The sequence below is a fragment of the Astyanax mexicanus genome, chromosome 24 (genome assembly GCF_023375975.1).
Source record: "Astyanax mexicanus isolate ESR-SI-001 chromosome 24, AstMex3_surface, whole genome shotgun sequence".
Taxonomy (NCBI): domain Eukaryota; kingdom Metazoa; phylum Chordata; class Actinopteri; order Characiformes; family Acestrorhamphidae; genus Astyanax; species Astyanax mexicanus.
The window spans coordinates 13,359,632-13,385,948 of NC_064431.1; the positions used below are offsets into that span (position 1 = coordinate 13,359,632).

The 26,317-nt window shown below is 38.6% G+C and overlaps 1 protein-coding gene across 2 annotated transcripts in view; it reads right to left on the minus strand.

The window, feature by feature from the left end:
- LOC103026675 (growth/differentiation factor 11) overlaps positions 1-15,443 on the minus strand; it is a 41,260-nt gene extending 25,817 nt beyond the window's left edge. For both annotated transcript variants that reach the window (XM_007239756.4, XM_007239755.4), the window contains exon 1: positions 14,574-15,443. In XM_007239756.4, the coding sequence (XP_007239818.3) occupies positions 14,574-15,045 (472 nt within the window). In that variant the 5' untranslated portion in view covers positions 15,046-15,443. The remainder of the gene's footprint in view (positions 1-14,573) is intronic.
- Between the last annotated feature and the right edge of the window lie 10,874 nt (positions 15,444-26,317).

A 26,317-nucleotide genomic window follows, 5' to 3' on the forward strand; every position in this document is an offset into this window, starting at 1 on the left:
TTGAAAATCTTTGGAATATAATCAGAAAGAAAGTTGGATGATCACAAGCCATCAAACCAAGCTAAACTGCTTGAATTTATGCACGAGGAGTGCCATAAGGTTATCCGAAAGCAGTGTGTAAAACTGGTGGAGGAGAACATGATTAAAAACCAAGGTTATTCCACAAAATATTGATTTCTGAAGTCTTTTTTTTTTGTTATTTTAGCCATTTCCCATGTTATGCAAATAGATGGTTTAAATATTATTATTTTTATTTGAAATTTGGGAGAAATGTTGTCCGTAGTTTATAGAATAAAACAACAATGTTAATTTTTTACTCAAACATATACCGATAAGTAGCAAAATCAGAGAAACTGATCCAGAAACAAAAGTGGTCTCTTAATTATTTCAAGAGTTGTATATGACACAGAAGACTGAATGCTGATATATACTACGATTAGAATACCATAAACATTTGAATGTCAAAATAAATACTGAAACACACATACACACACAAAAGCAAATCATTTTTATAAGAAAACTGATAAAAATAAATCTCAACAGTCTCAACAGTTTGCTCTGCTAGCTGTCTGTACACAAATCTTAATTTTGAAAGTGTATAAATTAACAGTCTCAGCAAATATCTGTAACAAAACTCCTTTAGCAGTGCTAGCAGCTAAAAAAGGCACAGCTTCATGCTCCAGCAATGCTAGCTGGAGTCTTAATAGTTATGCCCTTACTTTAGTGTAAAGAAGCAGATAAGAGTGGAGCAGAATGCTCTGTATTCAGTCTGTCGACTAAACTAGATGCTATAGATTAGTTAGTTAGTTAGTTATTTAGTTAGCTAGTTAGTTAGCTACCTTTATCTCTGAGACATAACTGTTTACGGCTACGGAAAATTAGCCTGCTAGCTAACTGAGCTAAATGACTGCTTAGCTAGCTGCTGCTGATTAAAATGCTGGTTACTTTCATGCTGCCAACCACATCAATCCCCTGATCTAAACCCAACTGAGATGGATGATTATGGATGAGCTAGACTGCAGTGTGAAGGAAAAGCAGGCAAAGGAAAAACTTTTCCTGAACAAGAGTGTGCAAATCTGTCATCAAAGCTAACTGACTACTAAGACTAATCTGAAATACTAAATAATGTAATAATGTGCATGTGTTCCTGTATAGCTTTAATGACTTCAATATTAAATGTATATATATATATATATATATATATATATATATATATATATATATATATATATATATATATATATATATATATATATATATATAAATTTTGGTACTGTATACTAAATAAACCTTTAAAAGTTTGTTGCAGTAGCATGTTCCTGAAATTAATTAAATATTTTTCTGTTTTGTCATGTCCCCAAGAATACTGTTACCACAAAAAAACTCTGATATACTGATATTTTAGGGCCATAACACCCACACCTATTAGGAAGCCTTATTTTTTATAGTGTACAGATTTACAGGATTGCACACATGACCTCATACTGAATCTTTTCTGAAATCCCAGCATTATTTCAGTAGTTCTGACTGTTGTTTTTAACAGCAATGACCGTGGCCGTCTTCCAATTGTGCTTTTGGCAACTGATAAACTGGCGTCCCTAATGAGCTCCACGGCTGACATTAAATGGGAGAGGAAGTGTGCGTTAGCGGCTCCCTTCGTGGTGGGAAGCCACTCTCAGAACACTTAAGATCCTTATTAATTTTTCATGTATATCCAGCGGCACAATCTCGACTGCTTTTCCGGCGTATCTGGGCTCTTAACTGCCAGCCAGAATGATTCAGCTGTGCTGCGACTGATTGAGCCTTTTAGATTCTATGAATGGGCATTTTTAATAAACGAGCTCACGTCCGCAGTCAGCATGGGTGGTAATAATGTGCTCAGTGATTTTTATTGTTTTTCCTCCCTTCGTTCCGCCCTCATTCTGACAAAGTGCTTAATTAGTGGAGGGCCAGCAGAATAATGATTTCCTTTATTAGTGAAGGCTGACATCTGTTTTGACTCTTTAACACGGCTCTATAAATGCAGCCCGTGATAAAAAGCGGCTCTGATCTCAGTCCCTTTAGGAGAGGACTGAGCCTGCTTGTTGCTCTTTGCAGGTTTCACACATGGAATTTTATGAATCCTGCACCCATCTAGCAAACCATTCACTCAGTCTAGAACCTTTGGCTAATCCAGACCTTCCCTACAGCCAGTGTGAAATTAGTCGTTATTAGTAAAAAATGTAGTTTCTAAGCAGCTGTGTCAGGATACAAGTTATAAACCTTGGTGGCAAAAAAGCAAAATAGGCATTGCAAAATTAAAGAACATTTCACACATTTTAGCTAAGATAGACCGTACTCATATTTTTACTACAGTAAAATTTCTGATGTTTTTAATTGAGTCAGATTGTGATACAGTTTCACTATAAAACAGTTTCTACTCTTCTATTATTGTTCCATTTCTGCTTTAAAAAAAAAGAGTTAGATTGTAATACAGTACTCACAATTTTACTATAGTGCTATTTCTGCACATTTAATTGAGCTAGACTGTAATACATGATGCATCCTTTCACTATAGTACAATTTATACCTTTTAATTGAGTTAGAAGATTACAGAAGCCATATTTTTACTATATATTTTAATTGAGTTTGCCATATTGTAACTATAATTTTATTACAGCACAATTTCTGCTCTTTTGCGTTTTGATACACCCCTGATAATTTTCATGATAAGCAGTGGAGAAGGATGATGAGAAAAGTCATAGTCAATCCACATACCAGCTGTAAAGACCTACATCATCATCACGCTGTGCGTCATTTAACTATTCAGTGCACTTTGCACAAGCACATTTGGACAAGCCAGCTTGTTATTTTTCAAGGTGCTGTGGACTAATAAAACTTAAAATGTGTTATTTGGAGGTTGGCATGAATGGCGGAAAAGGAACACAGACAAACACTTGCTGCCCACAGTAAAATTTAGTGGTAGTTCCATCATGCTGTGGGGCTGTGTGATCAGTGCAGGTACTGGGAATCTTGTTAAAGTTGAGGCTCACATGGATTCCAGTCCATATCAGAAGTTCTTGAGAACAATGTTTAGGAATCAGTGAGAAAGTTGAAGTTGTGCCGGGCTGAATCTTTTAACAAGACAACAACCCTAAAAACTGCTCAAAATCTACTAAAGCACATATGCAGAAGAACAAGGGTAACATTCTGGAATGATCATCTCCGTCCTCAGACCTGAATATTATTGAAAATCTGTGGTGTGATTTAAAGCGGGCTGTTAATGCTCAGAAACCATCAAACCTGACTGAACTGGAGATGTTTTGTAAAGACGAATGGACCAAAATACCTTCAACCAGAAGCCAGACTCTTATTGGAAGCTGTAGGAAGTGTTTAGAGGCTGTTATTTCTGCAAAAGGAGAATCTACTAAATATTGATGTAATGTTTTTGTTGTGGTGGCCAAATTTATGCAACTGTTTTGTTTAAAGAAATATTGCACACTTTCTGTAAATCTTATAAACTTAATTTTATGTCTCAAATATCACTGTGTTCATCTGCTATATAATAAATTTTACTGAAATTGCTGATCCAAACTATATTTATAAATCATTTAGACTGTGATGTAGTACCCACACTTTCCTTATAGCAGTTTCTGCTCTTTAAATTGAGTTAGGTTGTAATACAATATATATGTTTTTACTATAGTACAGTATCTGTAAAAATGTTTTATGTTCTTGCAATCTCAACATGTATTTCAGTGCCTCGTCTGACCCTCATCTAACTAGCTGGAACAGAACACAGAGTCCAAAATCACCACAATAGCGCCTGGAAATCGGGCCAAATCTCAACTGGAGGTACTTCCACAAATTTATTCACATGCACTACAGAAAACAATATCTTGGCAAGTAAAACCATTTAATATATTCAATACTGAGTAATATGAGTAATATATTTCTGTGATGATCATACATTTTATATTACTGCTGTGAAATGTATTTATTTTTTCCATTGTTTAAACACTGTAAATAATACTGGATAACAATCCTACAGATATGCTATAAAGTTACTTGCAATACATGTGTAATTTAAACTTATTTTACATTTTCTTTAATTTAAAGTTTAGAATATGTTTGATACAATAACCACATGTTCACTACGCACAGTTTCTGCAATTTTGGTTGAGTTAGATTGTAAATCAGTTTTCATACTTTCACTATAGTACAGTTTCTGTTCTTCAATTGAGTTACATTGTGACACAGTACCCAACACTTTGCTATAGTACAGTTTCTGCTCTTGTAATTGAGTTGGATTGTAATACAGTTGTCAAATGTATACTATAGCACAGTTTCTGCTATTTTAGTTGAATTTGTGGTACAGTATCCATACTTTAACTACAGTAGAGTGATCTGGCCTTGTTGGCAGTTGTCTGATTTCTAATAGTTTTGAAAACCTCTTTCAAACCTCTTTCCAGATTCATCTGCATCTACACCCTTGTTTCTGAATGCCACAAAAAACTCTTCTGATCTTGCCATAAAGATACCAAAGTGGATTTTTTTCATTAGTATACACATGTGTTTAGTTGTACTACTTCTCTCAGTGTGTGCATTTACTTATCAGTGTTCTGGGATCTGTGCATTCGTAAAAATAGGCCATGTTAGCAGAAATAGGCGAGCAGCATTTAACACAGCACCCATGGCAAGATGGAAGCCAAACACTTCAATACTGAGTTTCAACACTGAAAATATAGGATCTAAATATTCTTCTTCTTCTAGCTGATGGATGTGCATATTGCAGAATAAAGCGCGAAGCAAGCGCATAAAGTTTGGGTTGTTGAATGATGTTTGGGCTATATCTTATTTGTTTATTGCCTGACTCATTTAAACTGTCATTTTACCCAAGTTCATGTAAAAGCGTTGATAATTACACACTCTGCTGTCCTGCTGTAATCAGATTACTGTAAATGTAAACACACAAATTATTGTCCAGATATCCAGATTTTATCATTTCTTTTCAAATTACTGTATACAAGCTGTGAATTCAGATTATGATGCCTTTTATAGGTTAAGTGTCCCTGAAATGAGCGGGACTTTTTCACTTTTTCAGAAGAAGAACAGAGAAAGACAGAGCGTGGGAAGAGGGATGCGAGGGAGGAGAGGGAGGAGAGAGTGAGATTCCTGAGAGGGCTGGTGAAATTTTGCCCCGGGTATTAATGGACTTTGGTCTCTTTGAAAGTTTATTAGCCATAAAATTGACAGCATGTTGTGCTATTTCTACAGCCCCGCTGTCCTCGCTTTTTATCTCTTTTTAAACAAAACAGACAAATGACAAAAGCGTCCACACATGTTTGCTGACCCCAACCCCCCCTGCCTCCACCTCCCTCCTCCCACCCTCCTGCCTCGGCCTGGATGGACGGGAATCGCTGAAAACGATCTCGGACGCAGGTGTTACTGTCCAACGTCGCATGTATAAAGCCGTCGGCTTCTCGCACGGTCCTCCCGCCATCCGACAACCGTCTTGTCTTTTCTGCCACTCTCCCTTCTTTAACGTTTATGGTTCCTGCACCTTCAGGAAATGACCCTTTTATAGGGTCAACACTATAAAAGACTTGTGTCTTTTTTGGGGGAGAGAGGGGGTGGGAGTGGTTGGTGGGTGGATGTTGGGAGTGAGTGTGTGTTTGACGTCTTAGGTGTATATTCTGTGGAATAGGGGGCCAGTGGGGGTGGGGCTGTGTTGTTTAATCTACTACCAGCTCTCTTTTGCGGCCAAAGAAAGAGACCTGAAGAGGTTAATTGGCTCCTCATCCGATATATCACATTGCTGTGAACTCCGCGACCCCTCTTGTCAATAGGGGGCTTTTTCTCCACTGTGACTCAGTGAATGTATTAGTTCTAGCTCTGCGTATATGTGTGTGTGTGTGTGTGTGGTTGGTGCTGGATGTGTGATCAGTTCTCAAGAACCAGTTTGACCAGCATCGTCATCACAACGTGCACAACGTGCATCGCAAAGTGCAGTAGTCACATCGCAGGACGAGCATTGCCTTATGCAATGTCAAATTACTTTTTTTCTTTTTTGCTGCTTGATACAAAAGGATACATTTCTCATATTCCATGACATATTTATCAGAAGCCCAGCATTGTTTATCTTTCTCTAATTGTGGATGCCTGGAATCCATTGGTAGTATTGTGACATGCTGGATCATCCCCTTCTGGAGAAATCTTGTGAAAACATTAGTTTTTCAATTTCACAATGTATATCAAAGAAAACAATGTCAGAGTTTTCCTTTACTGTTCAATCCTACTGTAATTGGAGACTGTACACTAGTATTATTTGGTAAATTAGTACACAAAATATAAACAGTAAGTGATTAAGCATTTCTATTGGAATATACATCATATTCAAAGTTACTTATCAGGCACCATGACTACTGCGCTCACGTTACTTTAAATATATCCAGAGCAGAGGCAATAAAAATAAAAGCCTAATCCACGTTTATATTGATCAGAATCCACATTTAAATTGATCTGAACTCACATTTGAATAGATTGGCGACCCTAACCCACAAACAGCAGCCCTGCTCGGCCCACAGCCTCACCCTCCGCCCCAGCCTGAATGACCACTGATCGCTGGTGTGGGTATTTATTTAGCTAAATTGCTGTTAGATGGACTGATCCTTAAACCCAAACAAGAGCAGGACCAGGCAGGAGAAGGAGGGGTGACAAATTACTGACAAACCTTCTGAAAAGCCTGTGAATGTTAGAGGGGGGCATTGATGAGGGAGGAAGGTCTGGTTTAAATATGTAGACAGGTGACAAATGAGGGCTCCATGGGGTCAGCCCCCATCGTGGCCTCCAGCGCCAAATCTCCCCCTGACTAACCTGACCACTCACAACTGACCAACCTGAATACACACAGGTTCCTTATGTTTGTTTTTAGATAATTTCTACAGCATTTGGGATCATCATGTGTTCTATATGTATTGCATATCGCATATATGTAGCACCTATATTATATAGGTTTTATATACAAGTATCTACGTTCTAACAAAAAAGTGCCTGTATGAAATAACACTACATCCTACAACACTACATATTCACTGTTAAAATGTACAGTGTTCAATAAATGTACATAGTTTTGTAACAGACTTTTGGATTTAGTTCATGCAATAGTGAAACAAGTGACAAAAATACTAAAACATGGAATATCAGCTTTAAAAAATCTTACAAATTTGGGACAAAATAGTCATGTTTGGACAGAACATTTCAACCCACCATCTAAAACTCCTCTTTTTTACAATAATGCCACCAGCAACTGGAAGGATAGATGATACCTGCTTCCTCTGAGTTATATGTAAAAGCTCCACTACATCTCAAACTGCAGCTAATCTAACACCACTGGAGCTCAACACACAAGGAGAACGCTAAACCCTAACTGCTTTTTCTTTTACATCAGCTAACAAACACCAGTGCTGGCTAGCACTGTCTACACTTGCGATGGGAGGATGAGAGGAGAGGCAAGACCACCCTACCCAACCCACAGAGAGTTGCACCAGTTCTGTAGTTTTGAGAATTTAGAGTGTATGTGCGGGCCAAATACAGAACAAAAGAAAAATCAACTGTTTGGATTCTAAAATAATTCTTTACCACTATCTTTATAAGTAAAAAAAAGGTTCTTTGAGGTCTTTTTTACACATTCTCCTAAAAATTAAGTACTAAGAAAGAATTTTTAAAGGTATGCATGCATGGGATCTTAAAAGTAATGGTTAGATAAAACGATTCGCTGCCTAAGTTAAATGTTTTTTTTTTTCTTTTTTTTATATTTTCTTATTTTTTATATTTTTAAAATGAGTTTTTTTCTCTAGTCTCATTGTTTTAAGTAGCACCAAAACTGTTAAAAAAAAGTCAACAACGCTTTTCAGTACTATGTGCCCCTGCTGACTCAAGTCATAGAGTCTGTTAAGTCTAAGGAACATTGAACCTGTGACCTTCTGTGAATCACTCTACACTCCATATACCATATCACAGAATTATTGGGTAACCTGCTCATTTACACAGTTTTTTTATTAAATCAAGGGATTTAAAAAGAGTTTATCCTATAACTGTCTCTACTGTGCAAAGAAGAGCATTAATGAGGTCAAGATGTTGAATGATCACCACAAACCACTGCCTTATCCTCACCTCCGCAAGTCATCCAATCCAAAAGTTCTCGAATGGCGCACCAACCCTTATTTCAGGTAACACAGTTTGATTGCTCCAGAACTATATGTTTTGAGACTTACTAACCCTCTAGCCCATACCTGGCATTAGTCCTGGTGCCAACATTGGCAATACTTCTGTACTGTTTCTGTTTCAGCTTCGGGCACTACTTAAAGTAGCTGAATACATAAAGTGTAGGCTGCAGTTGAGGTAGAACTGGTCCTTGGGACAACTGTTCTATGAATAGTCCTTCTCAGGTCACACAGATGAGGCTTTATGGTGACGTCCCATGCAGACGTCACAGAATTACACTGAGCTGCAAAATAAGTTCTAATCATTTTTAAAAAGAGTCGTTTCAAGATGCTGTTTTTCTTTTTTCCCTCATGTTGGACATGTACAGTAAATTGTGAGCATCAGTTGCGTCCTTCAAATGCTTTGAATGTTGGCTGCATTTCACAGCTGTATAAGAAGAATCCTTCACTTTGCAACAGCCTTTAATCATGTAAAAGCCCAGAAATGCAGCCCACCTAGGATGCAGCCAAGGTATTGGAACGTAATTATAGTGTACCTGTCCTTGATTACAGTTTCCGAGAGTTTCCGGAGGCCCAGCTAGAAGATGAAGCTCTGCACTGTGATATTAATTAATAAATAGGAGAATATAAACCCATTGAACCCCCACTGCAGCTGCTCGCAGGTTGAAAAAAGAAAAAAGGAAAGCGTCCAGTTTGCAGGTTCTGCGGGATGCCTCGGGCGGCATCAAAGGCACATGAGAGGCATATCTGCGTCGTGGTGAGCGGGGAATAATGTTTGAAGTTTTCTCGCTCCTTTTCCGGTTGGCACTCCTGTGGGATCCATTACGACGCCACAGGCAAGAGCGATGCAGTCCTTCTCTCAGCAGGAGAGGGGGGGGAGCAAGAATGAGAGAAACAGAGTGAGAGAGAGAGAGAGAGAGAGAGAGAAAAGGAGGAATAAAAGGGGGGATAAGGGGAAGCAAGAAAGATGAAGGAGAGGACAGGAGATGAAAAAGAGAACGAGCAGTGATAAGCACATAGCGAGAGTAAAGAAGAGACAGGTGATAGAAGATTGAAGAGAAGAAGATGCGCAAGAGCGTAAGAAGATGTGTAGAAAACATCTGAAGGCCAAAAAGATTAAAGGCTTGAAAGGCTATAAGTCCAAATAGCTGTGGGCACCCCTTCTAATGAATTAATCCATTCATTCAGCTACTTTATTTAAATGACACTTATGGTCGCGGACACATATGTGCAAATGCACTTACACAGCTTGTGTATGCCCTGTAATATGAAAAATAACTGCCATAAGTGGATAAACAAACATAAACCTGTTTGCACCATGCTTAATGGTCCAGAGTGGACAGTGCCGTGGATGGAGAGGATCATGACTGGCTGTATCTGGCTAGAATTGTCCGTGTGAACTGACTAGCAACTAGCAATAGATATCCAGATTTGAACAACCCAAAGATCAGTGCAGTCTTCCATAGCTGTCCTGGGACATGACAAAAGCAATAGGACACTGAACTAGTTCCTGTCCCAAGGCTTTTGGCATGTCAGTGTATACATACCAGTGGTTCCAACCCACTGTTCACCACATTTCATTGAATACCCCTCTACAAGCACACCTGAGCCAACTAATCAACTCATTAACACATCCTTACTGAGTTAAAGTGGGTGTGTCAAAGTAGGGGGGCTTTTTTCACAGCCAGAAATGTATATAGTAAAGAGTGCAATAAAAATGTAAACTATTTTGTCTATATGAACATTTTAAACACCATGAGTGGCATAACGTTATCCAAAAGCAGTGTGTAAGACTAGTGGAGGAGAACATGCCAAGATGTATTAAAACTGTGAATAAAAACCAGGTTTATTACAACAAATATTGATTTCTGATTTTTTTTATATAAACTTTGCTTTGCATTATTTGAGGTCTGAATGCTCTGCATCTTTTTTTGTTCTTTCAGCAATTTCTCATTTTCTGCAAATAAATAACATTTTTATTTGGAATTCAGAAGAAATGTTGTCTCTAGTTTATAGAATGAAACAACAATGTTCATTTTACTTAAACATACACCTATAAATAGCAAAATCAAAGAAACTGATTCAGAAACTGATGTGGTCTCTTAACTTTTTTCCAGAGCTGTACATATCATAGCTTCTGTTCTATTCACAAATATTCTTTGATGTTTAGATCACTGGACCATGAAAGCCATTTCAGAAGCTTAGTTTTTTTTCTCTTCTGGTAGTTGATGGTTAATTTGTATCATCCTTCTTTCGCAGATGCTTTAAAATTTGCATCCATGATTTGGTGCTTTTTCATGAAATCCATTCTACCTCATACTACATTGCACATTTCCCCATTGTGGGATTAATAATGGATTCTCTTATCTTATCTTATCTTACTTTCCCTAATGCTTCACAATTGGTGAAGTGTTGTTTATCTTACATACTCTTTTTGATTAGTGATTAATTGACCCCAACTGATTAATTTCATCTTTCAGTTTTTAGACATTTGGTACATAAACTTGTGCTAACATTTATTATTTGAGATAGCTTTGTAATATGAAATATGCCTACGTTTACATAACAAGCCACATTGCTCAAATCCAATTTTTGCCTAGATAGGATCTTGACTGTTTACATTCACAAATGTAAGTAACCTGTATCTGTGTGTAATGTGAGCGAATATAAACGTCATCTTCTTTACAAACAACAAACATACGTTGTACAGCAGGTCTGAAGTACATGCTCAGGTTGAGGGTGTTAAAAAAGGCCAGGCGGTTTGCTTTTGCTGTTTTTGCAGCTATAGCTGCACAGCTGCATCAAGAGATGTGTGGGAAGGAGAAAGAAGCACATAGCGCATGTGTAAAAGCAAAAATACACATGAATTCCGATTTGACCGTTCATGTTGCATGTCCATGGATTTGATACACATCTGATTTAGGACCACATATGAAAGTGACTCAAATCTTATTTGAAATCATTCACATATGACGTTTATGACATTCACGCAGCCATGAAAAAAATCTAATCTGAACCACACAGATATAAGATATATCAGATATATCAGATATAAGTTACTTCAGCCTGTTAAAGTGAACAGAGTCTATGTCAAACCTTTTTCCCACATTGTTGATTTGGACTTTTATTTTTATGGTTTGAAAGGCTTATGGTATAAACTATTTACAGTGCTTTAATTACTTAGAGTCAGTGATTGCTACAGTGCTTAGTTAACAAATTAAATATGTGTAATTTGGCCATGCATGTCAAAATTTTTGTATACATATACTATCACACATCATAATTGAATCTTTCCAATTTCCAATTCCCATCACGGCGGCTTACTAAGTAAATAACTAATTAAATAGATTCATCATGAATAAAAAAAAATGCCAGAATTACGGTTTTAAAAAACTGTAAAAAAAAAAAGAAGAAGAAGAAAATACATGGTCTTTGAATGAGAGAGATGTTAAATTTCCCTTACTCCCTCTGACGTTTTTTTTCACTTTTGACAAAATGTGAATCTAACAGTTGTTTTTTACATTGTACCAGAATTTTAGAATGAATACACCAAAATAAATTATTTAAAATTAATTAGAACAAAATTATTTAACACTGATTGCTATTTTAAAGATACGACAACTTCACTAACTCCACTATATGTGTGTATATAATAATATAATAGTAAGTGTTGCTTCACAGGGCCTGGGAGGGGATCATTTATGTGACTCTTAGTGGCAGGCCGCTGAGCTGCTGTTCATTATGCCTGCGGGAATGGCCAGCGACGTGGGCTGTGTGACAATCAACGGAGAGGTTAGTTTTAGGGGAACACAAACCTATCTTTGTTCGGCTCCTGCTTCCCAAAAGAAAAAACGGATTATTTGCTCGGCTTTTCGTCCGCCTTGTGCAGAATACATTACGTGTGTAAATGTTGTTGAACCCCAGCGATTCTTGGCGGAAAGGTCACACACTCCCCTCGACCCCAACTGTTCCATAGGGCTTTGTGTCCCCCTCGATGGAGGAGGCAAAAAAAAAAACCTAGAGCTGTGCCTATAAACTTCGCATTTAAAAGGCAAGTGCGGTGGTGAGGGACTGCTGCAGGGAGGAGGAGAAGGGTGTTGGGGAGGAGGAGGAGGCGGAGGAGCAGAGGGGGGAACAATAGCATCTTTTTTTGGACACACTTTTTCTCAGTGCGCCTGACAGCAGGGGAGCCGGTTAGGGCCCGTCTCTAAAGCGCTGCTCTAACACAGCTGCTCGCCATTTTTAGGGCCATTCTGTCATTAGATGGCCTATTTGCCTTAATATCGCCTCTTATTTCCAGAGCTGGGAAATAGAAAATAAGGGCATTTAATGCTGAGAGAAACCTGCAGCAATTTCTCCAATTGCTTTCTTTTGCTGGACAGGATGGGGGAGGTTGAGTTAGGGAGTGGACCAGAACGTGGGCTATCTGTGGTTCATTCAAGTGCATCTGCCTGCCGTGAATTTAATTACATTATCATTATTGATTTATGACACACCACACCCCCCCAAAAAATCAGGCACAAGCCAGTACCCAACACATGATGTTGCTAAACGTTCAAGACAATAACCAGGACTTTTAGCCAGAATTAGCTGAACAGAGTGGTAATCATAAAATCTTCACTCGTTCAGAAATCTATAACACTGGACACACAGTCAAAAGCAGAGTTGTGATAAGAAAGCACGCAAAGAAACAAGGTTAAACCAGAGAAAGTAAAGCAACACAGTGATTTTACTGTAAGCAATAGCACACAGAACTGATGTGACACCAGGGACACACAGTAAGCTAATAAAAAACATAAAAAAGTGATGCCGCACCAGGGACAAGCAGTGAGCAGGACTACATACAAAAAAATTAAGTTACCCCAGGGATGCAGAGTAACCTAAGTACAAAAACTAAATAAGCAATGTTTCACCAGGGACACACTGAGTTCAAACACTAAAACGTTGCAACAGGGACAGCCAGTCAGCAGAAGCACACAAAAAGGTATGTTACACCAGGGACACTAAGCATTAATGCAAAAATATAATATTTCACAAAGGCAGGTAAGGTAAGTTAAACAACACAGTGTTGCTACAGTAAAGCACAGTAAAGACAAGGGACAAGCACCAACAAATGGCACAATTGACAACTGACACTGCACCAGACATTAAATCATTGGCTAACTATTAAAAGTGCCTTTTCACAAACGACACATCATTAGAAAAAAGAAGCAAAGCAAAAAAAAATCACCACAGAAATGGTTAGTAATCAGTGATGCTCGAGCAGCCAAGCTAAGCCCTAAAACTAAGAAATGACCTTGCACCAGAAATACACACTAAGAACTGAAACAGTTTTAGTGGGAACATCAACATTGAGAATGAAAAGTACGGCACCAGGAACACTGAAAATGGTATACAAAACCAAAAAGTCATGGTACACTAAGGTACACAAATTAAGTGCAAACATGAAAAAGAGATGTCTCACATGGACACATTGTGAATTAATTACATACTTGCAGTAATGAATTAAAAAGACAAAAAGTGATGTTTCATCATTGACACCCAATAAATCAAACATGAAAATGTGATGTTGCACCAAGGACTCACAGCAATCAAAGGCTTTTCACCAGAGGCACAGTGCACTAGGCAAAAACACTAAAAGTATATATGAGCAAGTGATGCACAGCTAAACTAAGTACAAGCACCAAAAAGCGACACACAACATGCTATCTAAAAAATTAAAAATATGACACTACCAGAGCCACACTGACATATCTCCATATTATAAATAAAGTGTCATTTCACTAGGGACACAGACTGTAATCTGTGATGATGCTAGGACCTCAACGCAAAGCAATGAAACTAAAAAATGGTGTTACATCAGGGACACACTGTAAAGCTAAGTACAACACTGAGTACAAAACTAAAAAGTTCAACGCTAGGACAATGATGTTACACCATTTACAGACAGTAAGCAAAAGTACAAACATTCTAGTATTCTAAGTAATGTTTTACCACTGACACTAAATTCAAAAGTAAGAAATTACAATTCACCAGGGATGCAGAGCATGACCTGTGGTCATGCTAGCTTCTCAAAGCTAAGCAGTAAAACTACAAATGACATTACACCAGTGACACTAATACAAAACTAAAAAGTGACATTTCACCAAGAACACAGACCATAATCTGAGATGATGCTAGAACCTCAAAGCTAAGCGTTTAAACTTACTTAATTAACGTTACACCAAAGACCCCCAGTCAGCACTGATGCTAAAACCTAGTTTAAGTGGAAACATCAAAGCTGAAAACGAGAAGCACAGCACGCTACAAAGTTTCCCAACACACGCGCAAAGTTTCCCCGGGGACACGAGCCGGGCTGAGGGCACTTACGCTCGGAGGCCATGGTGATGACCGACTCGGTGGTGGCGTGGTACTCGTCCGCCTCCACGAACTCGTCCTGCGGGGACGCGTCCCCCTGGAAGTCGTGCTGGTCCAGGAGCTGCTGCAGGGGGGGCGCCTTGGGCAGCAGCTGGTTGACCACCTCGCGGCTGATGTTAGGCGCCTGCTTGAGCCGCAGCTTGCTGAGGATCTGGGACTTGATGGTCTCCAGACGCAGCACTTTGCTCTGCTCGCGCCACACGCACGCGGAGCAGTCGCGGGCTCCGGAGTCCTCTACCTCGATCAGGGAGAGCCGGGAGTCCGGGTCCGGGTGGTGGTGCGGGTGGAGGTGTGGGTCTAGATCCAAGTCCCGGGACCCCATCCCGTCCCGGGCAGGGGGGATGGAGAAGTCCGGCTGGTCGCTGCCGGAGAGTTCCAGCCCCACCAGAACTGTGAGACACAGCAGAAAGTTGTAGCTCGCCATGGCGCTGTGCTACGGTTCTACCCGGTACCAAAGCGGACCTCCGGGTGGGCTTTGGGTGGAAGCAGATGGTGGAGAAGGTGGAGATGGAGTAGGGTCCTGCGAGTCCTCAGAAAGCCGGCCTAAACCGCTCTTCTTCCCCTTCAAGTGTGAGTTCCCATAACCAACCAGGATGGAGGTCAAACAAAAGGACGAGTCCACAGGAGTCCAAAAGTAGTTGGACAAGGATCCTTCAGTGCATCCTAGTGGAGGAAGATCTGGTGGGATGCTGGTTCTCGCTGGTTCTGACACTTGGGAAGCTGGAGGGAGCCTGGTCACGTTTTTTTTTCTTTTTGTCCTGTTTTGGAGAGGGGGTGTTTCTCTTTTTTTGGTGTTGTCACTGACAAGTGTACAAACGCGCCTGGAGAGCCCCCCTTTATATATGCCCACTGGCCTCTGTCGTAATCTGCCTCTATTGGCTAAGATGGCAACAAAAGGCTTTCAGGTTTGTCACTAAGTCAAGAGAGAGAGAGTGGGAGAGGGAGAGAGAGAGAGAGAGGGAAAGAGGCTAACACACTCTAAATGTTGTTACCCCACTGACCCCTACCAGCAAGCTGCTCACCACTAAAGTACAAAACAAGTACAAGCACAACGCACTGACATATATTATATGATATGTTATAATGGTAATAATGACTTGTGATATGATTATAATGATACATACATAATGAATAATAAAACTCAGATCAGACTGCAGAAGAAAATTGGCAGAAATGTAAATGTCTACCGGTGTGGTCCGATAAGACACTGGGTCTTTACACCACAAGTGGGTGCAAAAGTGCATCTTCAGCTGCTCAGTAAAAAAGCTCTCAGAGGATAATTTTGGGTAGTGTACCCCTTGGCGAGAGATCATTGACTACTAACATGCCTCTGCAATGCACTTGAAGATTTTGCATAGTTGAGAGACTTTGAGAGGGGGATCATTGAACGGAGAGAATGTTAATTTCCACATTAACCAGCCCCCATCACCTTTGAATAAAAAACCTGAACAAAATACTACGGTACTGACTTTTTGACGAATTCAAGTTCTGTTTGGGATCTGCCAATGGTAGTGAGTGACTTAATTCTGCCTGTGCTGTGGAGCGACACACTGCTCCAATTGATGGTTTGAGGATCTGTGGGTCATCCAAAGTAACAGTTCAGGGAGCCTTTTTCCAATGTAAAGATTTACCAAATGAATGTGTCCTTTTGCTATAGCACACAAATACTGAGGTATAATAATAGTTGTGCAGTATATAGAATGTTTTCATTCAAGTTTTATAGACAAGCTGCTCCACAAGCATAGAGGGTAGATGGTTGTTAAGCAGTTTATACTGGTCAAAATATTTTGGCAAGCTGGTCATGATGGTTAACCAGTGTAGTCATAGCATGGTTGATCTGGTGATTCATCTTAACCAGCTTAGCTCTGGACCAGCATATGCTATGTTCAGTTGAGTTTGATGGACTGGCTGGTCTATCAGCATGACTGATTGCCAAGGTGGTCAAAGGTGTTAGAAGGCTTTGACAAGTAGGGCAACCTGATTGGTCATTCTTGTTGATGTAGCTTGGTTAAAACGACTAAAGAATTCAGAGCTACACTACTGTATATGAGCGAAAATATTGGCACACTTGCTCATTCAATTATTGTTTCTTCCAAAATCAAGGGTATTAAAAAGTAACTGTCTCTGCTTTCCAGGGAACACTTTCTAATGCATTTTGAAGCATTGCTGAAAGGATTTTATTGCGTCTTGCAACTAAATAGATCTGGTGTAATTTCTAGTCAACTGGGAAACAAGCGATATAGATCTGGAGGAGTAAATGCTTAGTATGATAAAATCCATCCATACATACATGCAACCATCCACCCACCTATCTGTCCTAAAAACCTGTGTTCTCTGGACTGAAAATGGAGTTTCTTCTAGGATTGGCTGGTTTGACAGAACTGTCCTCACTGATGCCCTTGGGTGCAAATCCTCTTCAGAGCAACCAGAAGTACCAGAAGCACTGAGCAAATAGTGCAAATCGCTAAATATGGGCAATAACTTACTGCAAAGATTAGACAAGCTGTGCCGAGATCTGTGTAAGCAATGGGTTCAACTTAAAGTAGCTGAATTGCAGGTTCCAGTAACTGCAAGCTTCAGGCAGTTACTGCATGTTCTGTTTGTTTCAGAAAAACAATGTGAGGATGTGTCCTAGCAAGCTTTTCAAATAGTTTTTTGGCACAGAGTTGGCATCTAATTATAGTTTTGGAGGATTAGTGATTCTAAGATGTTGCCACCTCCTGCAACTGTCCAACTGTTATTATTTTATAAGGTTTCACCTCTCAAACAATTTCCTGTTAGTGCACATGAGGGCAAAAGACAGGTGTATGTCTATTACGGACTGGTTCATTATAGTTTTCTTTCTTTGCTGCAATTGCCTGCAATGTGTGAAGCATGTGGTTGTGCATTTTCTTGTGCATGCATCAAATTGAGCAGATAAATAAATAAAATATCTTGGGTTCATACTGTCTGCAATCAAATAAAACTGCATGTTAGAAACACTTCCAAACAATTCCAATGTTTTGTAAAAAATGGTGACCTAAATATACTTCATGTATTTACTTTGAATGAAATATTACCTCATTTAAAGTACACTTGAGCTGAGTGAAACTAGTTTGGCCACTTGTGTGAAGTCTTTAAGGTTCAACTGAAGGACAATGTTGTTCGGTAAAGGGCGCTGAGAATTCAGGCTGGCACTGCAATTGGCCAGGCATGTCAAAAAAGCCAACACCCTCTGAGGGAGCAAGTTCTTACAGGTGCCTCAAAAGCCAGGAGTCAGCCAAGAGTCAGAGTAGATGCCTAGTTGAATAACAGAAGAAGAGATATAAGGATAGTTTCAGGTCCAGTTTTAACCATTTTTGAACTGACACAGCAATCTAAAAGGTTATTGCACTCAACCACCCAAACTATTTACCAAAGGAGCCCAAGCAGAAAACATAAAACCATATACTTTAACTTAAATCACAGCTTCAGTTAATTAAGTTAACTGTAGTTGAAACTTGAGTTACCTTATTCCTTTACATTAGAACCACTTCCAGGTGAAGAGAATAACATTGATGATCGGGTACCAATATCTCATTTAATGGGGTGGTATAAATATTAGACATCAAATGAACAGTCAAACCTTAAGCTGATGTGCTGAAACACAAAAAATGGACGAGCACAAGAATCCAAAACACCACTGTGATGTCCCAGTTGACTGACTGGGTCCGAACATCTCCAAAACATCAGTCAGGGCTCATGGGGTGTTCTCAGTATGCATACCAACAGTGTCGAAGGAAAGACAACTGAATAAGTAACCCAAAGACAGGGTCAAATTTAAGCTAACAATGGTACCATTTGAAGGCACCAAATTAAATGAGAGGACTTTATTAAAATATCTGCTGCTAATGTAATTTGTGGTACCAAAAGATGGCTAAAATTGTTCTTTTATGAAATCGAATGTCATTTTATCTGTTTTAGATTTCAGCAAGTGTGAGTTGGACTTGCTAGAAGATAAAATCACAGTGTTTTTTAAACAGATTGAAGGTGTCTGGGATGCGAACATAGTGAGCATGCCCACTGTGCTGTGTTGTAGTGCCACCTAGTGTTGTCAGGCATTGTTGTACAGGAGAATGGCCAATTTCCAGTATGAATTTTCAACTAGGCATCCCATGTTAATGGCAGTAACTTTTTTTCATTACTTGCTAACATATTCTATTCTATTCTATTCTATTCTATTCTATTCTATTATATTATATTAAATGTAAAATCTACTTAATAAATCTAAACGTTAGAATTACTTTGTGATTTTGTGTACAATATTTTGTCTATTCCCTGTAGTAGTGAAGTACTGCTATTAGAATAATAGGACTCTCTGGAGCAGAACCTGTTTGCACCATGTCTAATCTAATGCCAGGCTTCAGCTACAGAGAGATATAAATCTTCCAGCATGGAGCTCTTGGGGCAGTAGAACTGTGTTCTCTGGAACGATGATTGGCACTCCGTTCAATACTTTAGGATGGGATTAGTTGGAAAGTTAGGTGGGTTGTGACCATCCAACATCCTGACCTCAGTAAACTTTTTAGCATTTGTAGCTGAACAAAATACAATCTTTACAGTAACGTAACGTCCAACAATCTAGTAAAAAGTCTTCTCTGGACAGTACAGGGGCATTCCATTGAATGAGCGCCATTTCTGTCCATAAGGAAATTACATGTGCACACAAAATAAGGTTAAAACACATTTTATTATTGAGCATGTTGTCTCGTAAAGTGACGTATTTGCAAAAGTAACATATTTAATCAACATTCTATCCTGTTACTTAAATTAATTCTTAGATGTTATTTTAAAAATACAAATTTTAGGAAAATCAGTAGAATGTGCTCAGTGTCCTCATGCTATTAGCATAACTGCCATTTAGCTATTTTTCATCTTTTTGCTAATTCTATTCTAAAAACTTATTCCTGTTACTTTCACTGCTGTTACTCAAAACAGGAAAAGTAACAGGAATGAGTGCCAGTAACAGGAGTGATTTTTTTTGTCATAAATATAAATTATTTGAACATGCATTCAACCATTTCTTTAAAATAAAAACTTTATTGAGAGAAAATCTAAATAATTAGTGGACTCGCTTTTAAACATGCTTTTTGAATGTCACATGAGTTTTATAACCATTTTCAGTTAAGAAACCGTAAAACATCTGCCTGAGTTTGACCATATAAATAAGTTTCATTTGGAAGAGTTACAACAAGCAACTGGCACCCATTCGATGAAATGGCCCAGAGACAGTTTTAGACAAATACACATTTTAACCATTGGGATAACAATTTAAAGCAACGAATAAAGCCAATTTATTTACTTTTTTAAAAAATCTAAAAATAAAATCTTAAAAAATAAAGTGTCTACAAGTGTCTTTTGGCATTTTTAAAATGGCATGATTGTGGTAAACCTGGGACTACTTTTTGTCACACAACACCCTTCACTGTGTATCACTCCACCATTTTAATAATATGCAAATTTTAAACATTTTTAATAGAGGTGTAAAAATGTTGATATATTGGAGTATTATATTTTGTTTTGCTATACTGTATCTATATTTAAACACAGTATTGATTTTTTAATAATTAGTTCAGATGTAAAGATGGTGTCAGAGGTGGTCCATTTAGCTTTGTGTTTAAACCCCACTCACTAGATGGCAGTATTGTACCCTGTTGTTCTGATTGGTACAAAGTAAACTTCTAAATATGATAGTGGCTGTGACCGAAATGGCTCCCTACTCACTCATTTGTGTTGCGCTATGTAGGGAGATACTATGTAGTTCACTAAGTAGTGGTAAAACAGGAGTGAATTCGGACACAACCTCATCATTATCCTGCGCCTGCACCGGTCGCATAAACACACACAGGGGAGAGAGGGGTTAGCCGCGTTTAAAACTCCACAAATACACTGAACTGAGCTCTGAATTAAAGATAGTGAAGCTCTGAGCTGATCAGGAGTAATTTATCTGCCCGTTATATTTATGCTGTTTAAAAGATAATCCTCACATTATTGAACTACATGAAGAAAATCTGAAATTAACCGCGTACACCGGCTCGCACTGTTGCCAGATTGGGTGGTTTCATGCCAAATGTCGAGTTGTGTCTGAAATTGTCTGGAGGAAACGCTGTGATTTGACTGGTGAACAAAACTACCAAGTGTAAAGAGTTTGGAAATTTAACTCAGCAGTGTTATAGTTAGATATCTAACCTGGCAGAGACCGAGCTTCCTGCACATTTAAAGCTGTGTTTATGTTTGTTATTATATGTGAGTAAATTGTGTTAAAGGAGCATTCAGTAGGAAATGAGAGCGAGTGTGTGAAAAAGCTACATCAGTCCAGTTTCAAGACACCACAAAGAGTTTTCTGCACCGCCCACCCCTCCCCAGATGAAACTCACTCGGGTTGCCAAGTTGAGGAGGCTGAATGCACACAATCCAGTGTGAGACGAGTTCCATAACTTCTACCATGACAAGCATCAACGAGTCATACTCTGTAAGTTAATCAGCTAATGAATATGTTTGAAGTTTTTTCATTGTTTGCACAATTTACACGGCTCAAGTGAACTTTATTCATAGTTAGCCTACCTAGCTTTATGCACCGCTAGCTGCGTTAGCCTAAGCCAAGCCTGTTATACCTGAAAAATCCCACTGCTCCGAAAATACACACACCAGAGCTGAAGTTACTACTTAACAGGTCCTAGTAGTATAATGTCTAGTTTAGTGGATAACATATACATCTATTTTTGAGTAGCCTACCATTTAATTTTGGTAAAGCCTGATCTAGATCTCATTTATGACCTCCACTCAGTACTGTCAAGTGAAGCCAGTGATGACTGGGCAGATGGTAGGAGAGGTAGAGAAACTTTTGAACTCACTGCCAATATTTACTCTTGGTTTATTTCTTCCTTGGTCACTCAGATTTTTGGAGACATGCCGAGGCTTTTTAGGCTGTGTAGCAGCTAAGGTTTCAGCTGAAGCTGCCTGCTTGCTAGCTTCCATGTTGCAGTCCTGCTTGCTCACTGTTGTTGTGTGTGGGTAACAGTGTTGGGAGTAACGGCGTTAAAACTAACGGCGTTACTAACTAATCTAACTAATTACTACGGCTGTAACTATAACGCCCTTACCATTTCCGACACCCCGTTACTGCACGTTACTTTAGCTGCTCTATGAACTTTTTTTTTGTTTTAACTTCGCTTTGCCCTGGTTAACCCCTCCTCTGTCCGCTGAACTTGAGCTTCTGCCCGCTGTGCCTGTGGTTTGGCGTGGTGAAGTGAGGCACAATTGTGACGATTTGCGTGCTCTAATCAATTCAGTGATTGCCGTGGACAGGCCAAGTTCCGATTTAAGGACGTTAAGCTCTTTTTAGCTGCTCCGGTTTTTGTGGTGCTGCTGCTTTCACTTTTAGAGCTTAGATTCTCTGCCGGAACCCGACCTGACCCAGGACCGACCCGAAATCGGGCTCCTATTTTTATTTTATATAAAGCTCTGGTGTGATAATCACAATGTTGCTAAGTAACCAATTATTATTACGAAATAGCGAAAACTGAAAGTGAAAAAACATTTGTGTTAACTGAATCTAATAAAACGGTAATTAAAAGGAAAAAACATAACTATCTCGAACGGTATTTTGTGTTTATAAAACTAACTAAAACGAACTAAAATTACTGATAGAATACCCTCATTTTCGTGTTTAATTTATTTATAAGCGCTGTTGTACAGCGGAGTTGTAAAGCGGGAGGTGTTGTGCCGAGCGCGCGGCACCTCGTGGTCCGTTAGTTCTTGTGTAAAGCGCTCGCGCTAGCTGCAAAATACGACAAAAAAAAAACACTGAGAAACTGCAGAACTATGAATGGGATTACAATATGAGCGCCAGGCAGATGAAAGAGAAACAGGAGATACAGTGTGTGAGAACATTTACCTGTGAGTAACTCATACCAGAACACGCAAATCTCTCTCTCTCTCTCTCTCTCTCTCTCTCTCTCTCTCACGTTTCTTAGATTGATCTCTCTGATGAGATGTAAAAACTTACTGAACAGAAAAAATAAAAACAAAATCAAATTAAACTATAATAAAAATAAAAATGTAATCACGTAGCTCTGGGCGCACGTGAACGCCTCCGCGTTTGACTTGCAGCATTGTGTGTAGCTGTTCTTAAAAATCATTTAAATTAAATAATAGTTCTATGCTTTTATGTTACAGTGTTAATTAACATAATTCTGATTATATTTCGCTCATTCAATCAGCCCGAAAACAGACAGTTTATTGGGCGGATCGGGTCAGGCTCATAATGACAGTTCATGGTTCGGGTTGGGTCGGGCTCGTGCAGAACGTGCACGGGCTCGGGCTGGGTCGGGTCAGATTTTTTGGGCACGATCTAAGCTCTATTCTCTTTTGGTGAAGCTGTTATATTAATACCATTTTACGGTCATTACATTGTTGTTTTTGTCCATTATTTTGTTTTGTTTATATATACATATTTCCTTTAAGTGTGGCTTGGTTTGTTTAATTTCATCCCCAGACGCGTTTTTCCGCTTTTTTCAGTATTTCAAGTTTTAGTAATTTTCTTTGGTTATGTGGAGAATTTCGTTTTATTTTTTTGAAATTCGTTAGATTATATTTTTGTCAACATTTTGGGTTTATTTTCGTTTGTTATTTTTCTAATAATAATAGTAAATGCATAATTGATTTCCTTTTTTTTTGACGGGCGAATAATACAAAGTAACGCTATAGTTACTTTTACTGGTAACTAATTACTTTTATAGTGGAGTAACTTCGTTACTTTTTTGGAGAAATATCGAGTAACTATAACTAATTACTTTTTCAAAGTAACGTGCCCAACACTGGTGGGTAATATCGGTGGTGGAGTTAATGTTAGGGAATGAGCAGCAGGCGGAGTCAGAGGCCAAAACAAACACAGATACTGTGACGCACTGCACAGTCCAAATAGGAATGTACTGACTGAAGCTCTGCTGACAAGCTTTAACTCAGCATGTTTCATTAATATCTGATAATACATTCTGATCATTTTATCATTTACTACTTAAAATAAAATCCTTAATGGTCCTTTAAACAAGCAGAATATTGTGCCTTGTTCATAGTATTACATTTATCATTTAGCTGATGCTCTCATTCAGAGCAACTTACAACTCTAATGGTGGTGTAGTAAAGCATAGACACTTATACCAGGAGTTAAACCCCAGTCTCCCACTACTAGCTGGTAGTGGTGTTATCCACTGCACCACACTAATCACTAGTTTATAACCAATGTTATTATCGTAATGAATATTGAGCTTTATACAACAGTTAGTTCCGACCTCACAATCTGATTGGTTGAGAAGTGTTCTAGCTGTGCTGATATATGTGATAACATCACGGCCTTCTCACACTAAACTTGTATCACTCTGCTGACGCGTTGCCAAGTAACAGCGTATACACACAGGACACCCGCAGCTGTGTTAGTTTAGCATAGGCTAGCGCTCAGCCACGGCACGCTCACCCGCTCAGCTCAGCGCTGACTCGTCTTTTGTGGAAAAAAGGAAAGAAAATTGTTAGGTTAATGCCGTCTGACAGCCAAAACTCTAACCAGCCAGCCAGGCGAGGCTTAGCTAAGCTAATGCTGAGCTAAAGCAAGCTACACTAACCTAACCACAGTCCAGCCAGCTAGCTAAAACCAACACCACCCAGCAAAACAGGCAGAAATGCTCAAAAAATCCGCAGCTTTCACCTGAAGACGACTCCACAGAGCAGGAGAGGAGAGTATTAGCGTTATTTCACGGTCCTAATGTTACCATCTTCACTTATTCCCAATTTTGATTTCAAGCTAACTTTTGTGGTGTTAGTCTGTATGAACCATGCACCATTTTGTAGTTAAGTTTCAGATCTTTTTAGGACTTTTATTCACTATTCTGAGTGAATAAAACTGTAAAACGCCGAATGTAGCAGTTTACACCAAACCCACTCTGACTCACTCTGTTCACATCTTAACCATGTGTTCATTCAAGATGATCCAGTATCTGCTTTGGTTAATCAGTGATTTACTCTGTTCTGAATGGGATCTAGTGTGTGATCTCAGTGTGTTGACTAAGCTTTGCCCTGTATTACTCCTGCTGTGTGACAGTATGTGTTTATATAAAGTGTGTAGAGATATCTGACCTTGTAAAAAGGAAAAGGACGTTAACTCCCAAACCAGTGACAGATTCATTCATGCAGTGCTGCGGAACATCCCATCCAATTCTGCTGTTCTCCTTCCAGCTCTATCCAGTAAAACATTTAAGAATTTGAGACCTCTGCATCATCAGTATGATATACTGTAATAAACCCTGAATTAAAATACAGTTTATTAAAACACTGTTAAAAGATAAAGGTCATTGCTAATCCTGTTTGCATAAAATAGAATTACCTCAAAACACAAAAGCACAAGACATTTGTTTTGGGTGTGCTGCTCATAATCCTTACACCAATCTGCCACAGCATTAAAACCTCCTGCCTAATGTCGTTCCACCATTCCACCTGTAATGCCAACTATAGCATTACATTTTTTATTCTAAATTTGGAGCATTTCTAATGGTGCATTCAGTAAAAAATGCTAATACAGAACAAAAAGAGCACCTGCCATGTTCAAATAATGTAGAAAAGTACTTTGTACGTCATTTTAATTGACAGAGAAAATGTACATAAATATGTTGATAATAGTTTGGTTTATAATATGCAAAAAAATCGATTAAAATCAAACAAAAATGTAGAATATAGAATGGTACTACATAACCTTGAACATGTAGGACTATGTACAAATGGCCAATTGAATGACTTTACTAATGAAACAAACCATAATGTATGTAGTTATTCACTGCAAGTGAACAGACACATATAAAGTACTAGAGATGCATATGTAAAAGTAAAAGTGCTCTGGGTAGAGGAGTTCTTTAAGCACCGCATGAAGTACTAAAGTATTCAACATTTTTTTGCATTTTAGCATCGCAAGGAGTTTCTAAAATGTACTACTCAAGTACTGTAAGTAGCTATGTAGTTAACACAGAACACAGTCAAAAGTTTGAATATCATTGTTAAAAAAGTTTATACTTATTCTATAGACCTCACTTCCACAAAAAATATATTTATTTTTATTAGCATCATTCAGAAGGTTTTAAGAGACCTGTGTTCTCTAGGTTTGTGCTAATGGGTGGACAGAAACAAATTAACTTTTGATTTTTGTTTCCACACTCTGTAGAATCTACTTGGTTTATTTAAATGTAAAGTATTCATCTTTGTTCAAATATTTAATCTAAAATATATATTTTATATTTAATCAGGGTATATGTATTATGTGCCCCTCTAGAATCTAATCTTTATTTCTCAGTCCTCAATGCTTCATGACTCCACCGCTTCTCAATCTGTCCAGTCAACATTGGAAGTATTTTTCCAAAATTAGGGAATTGTAAAAAGCAAATAGGAGTTGGATGTAGCTGGATGCAGAATTTCTGATGATACTGTAGAGAACAGTTAATATTAATGGATAAATCAGTAACACTTTCTATGAATAGTATGTCTATTAGACCCTGTAAACATACAAATAACACGTTATAATGCATTCATTAGGCATTGTATAGAAGAACGTGGTATATATATATATATATAGAGTTCTAAAGGTGATAATTTCATCACAGATGCTCAGTATAGAAGCTTGCTCGATTTATTTAGCA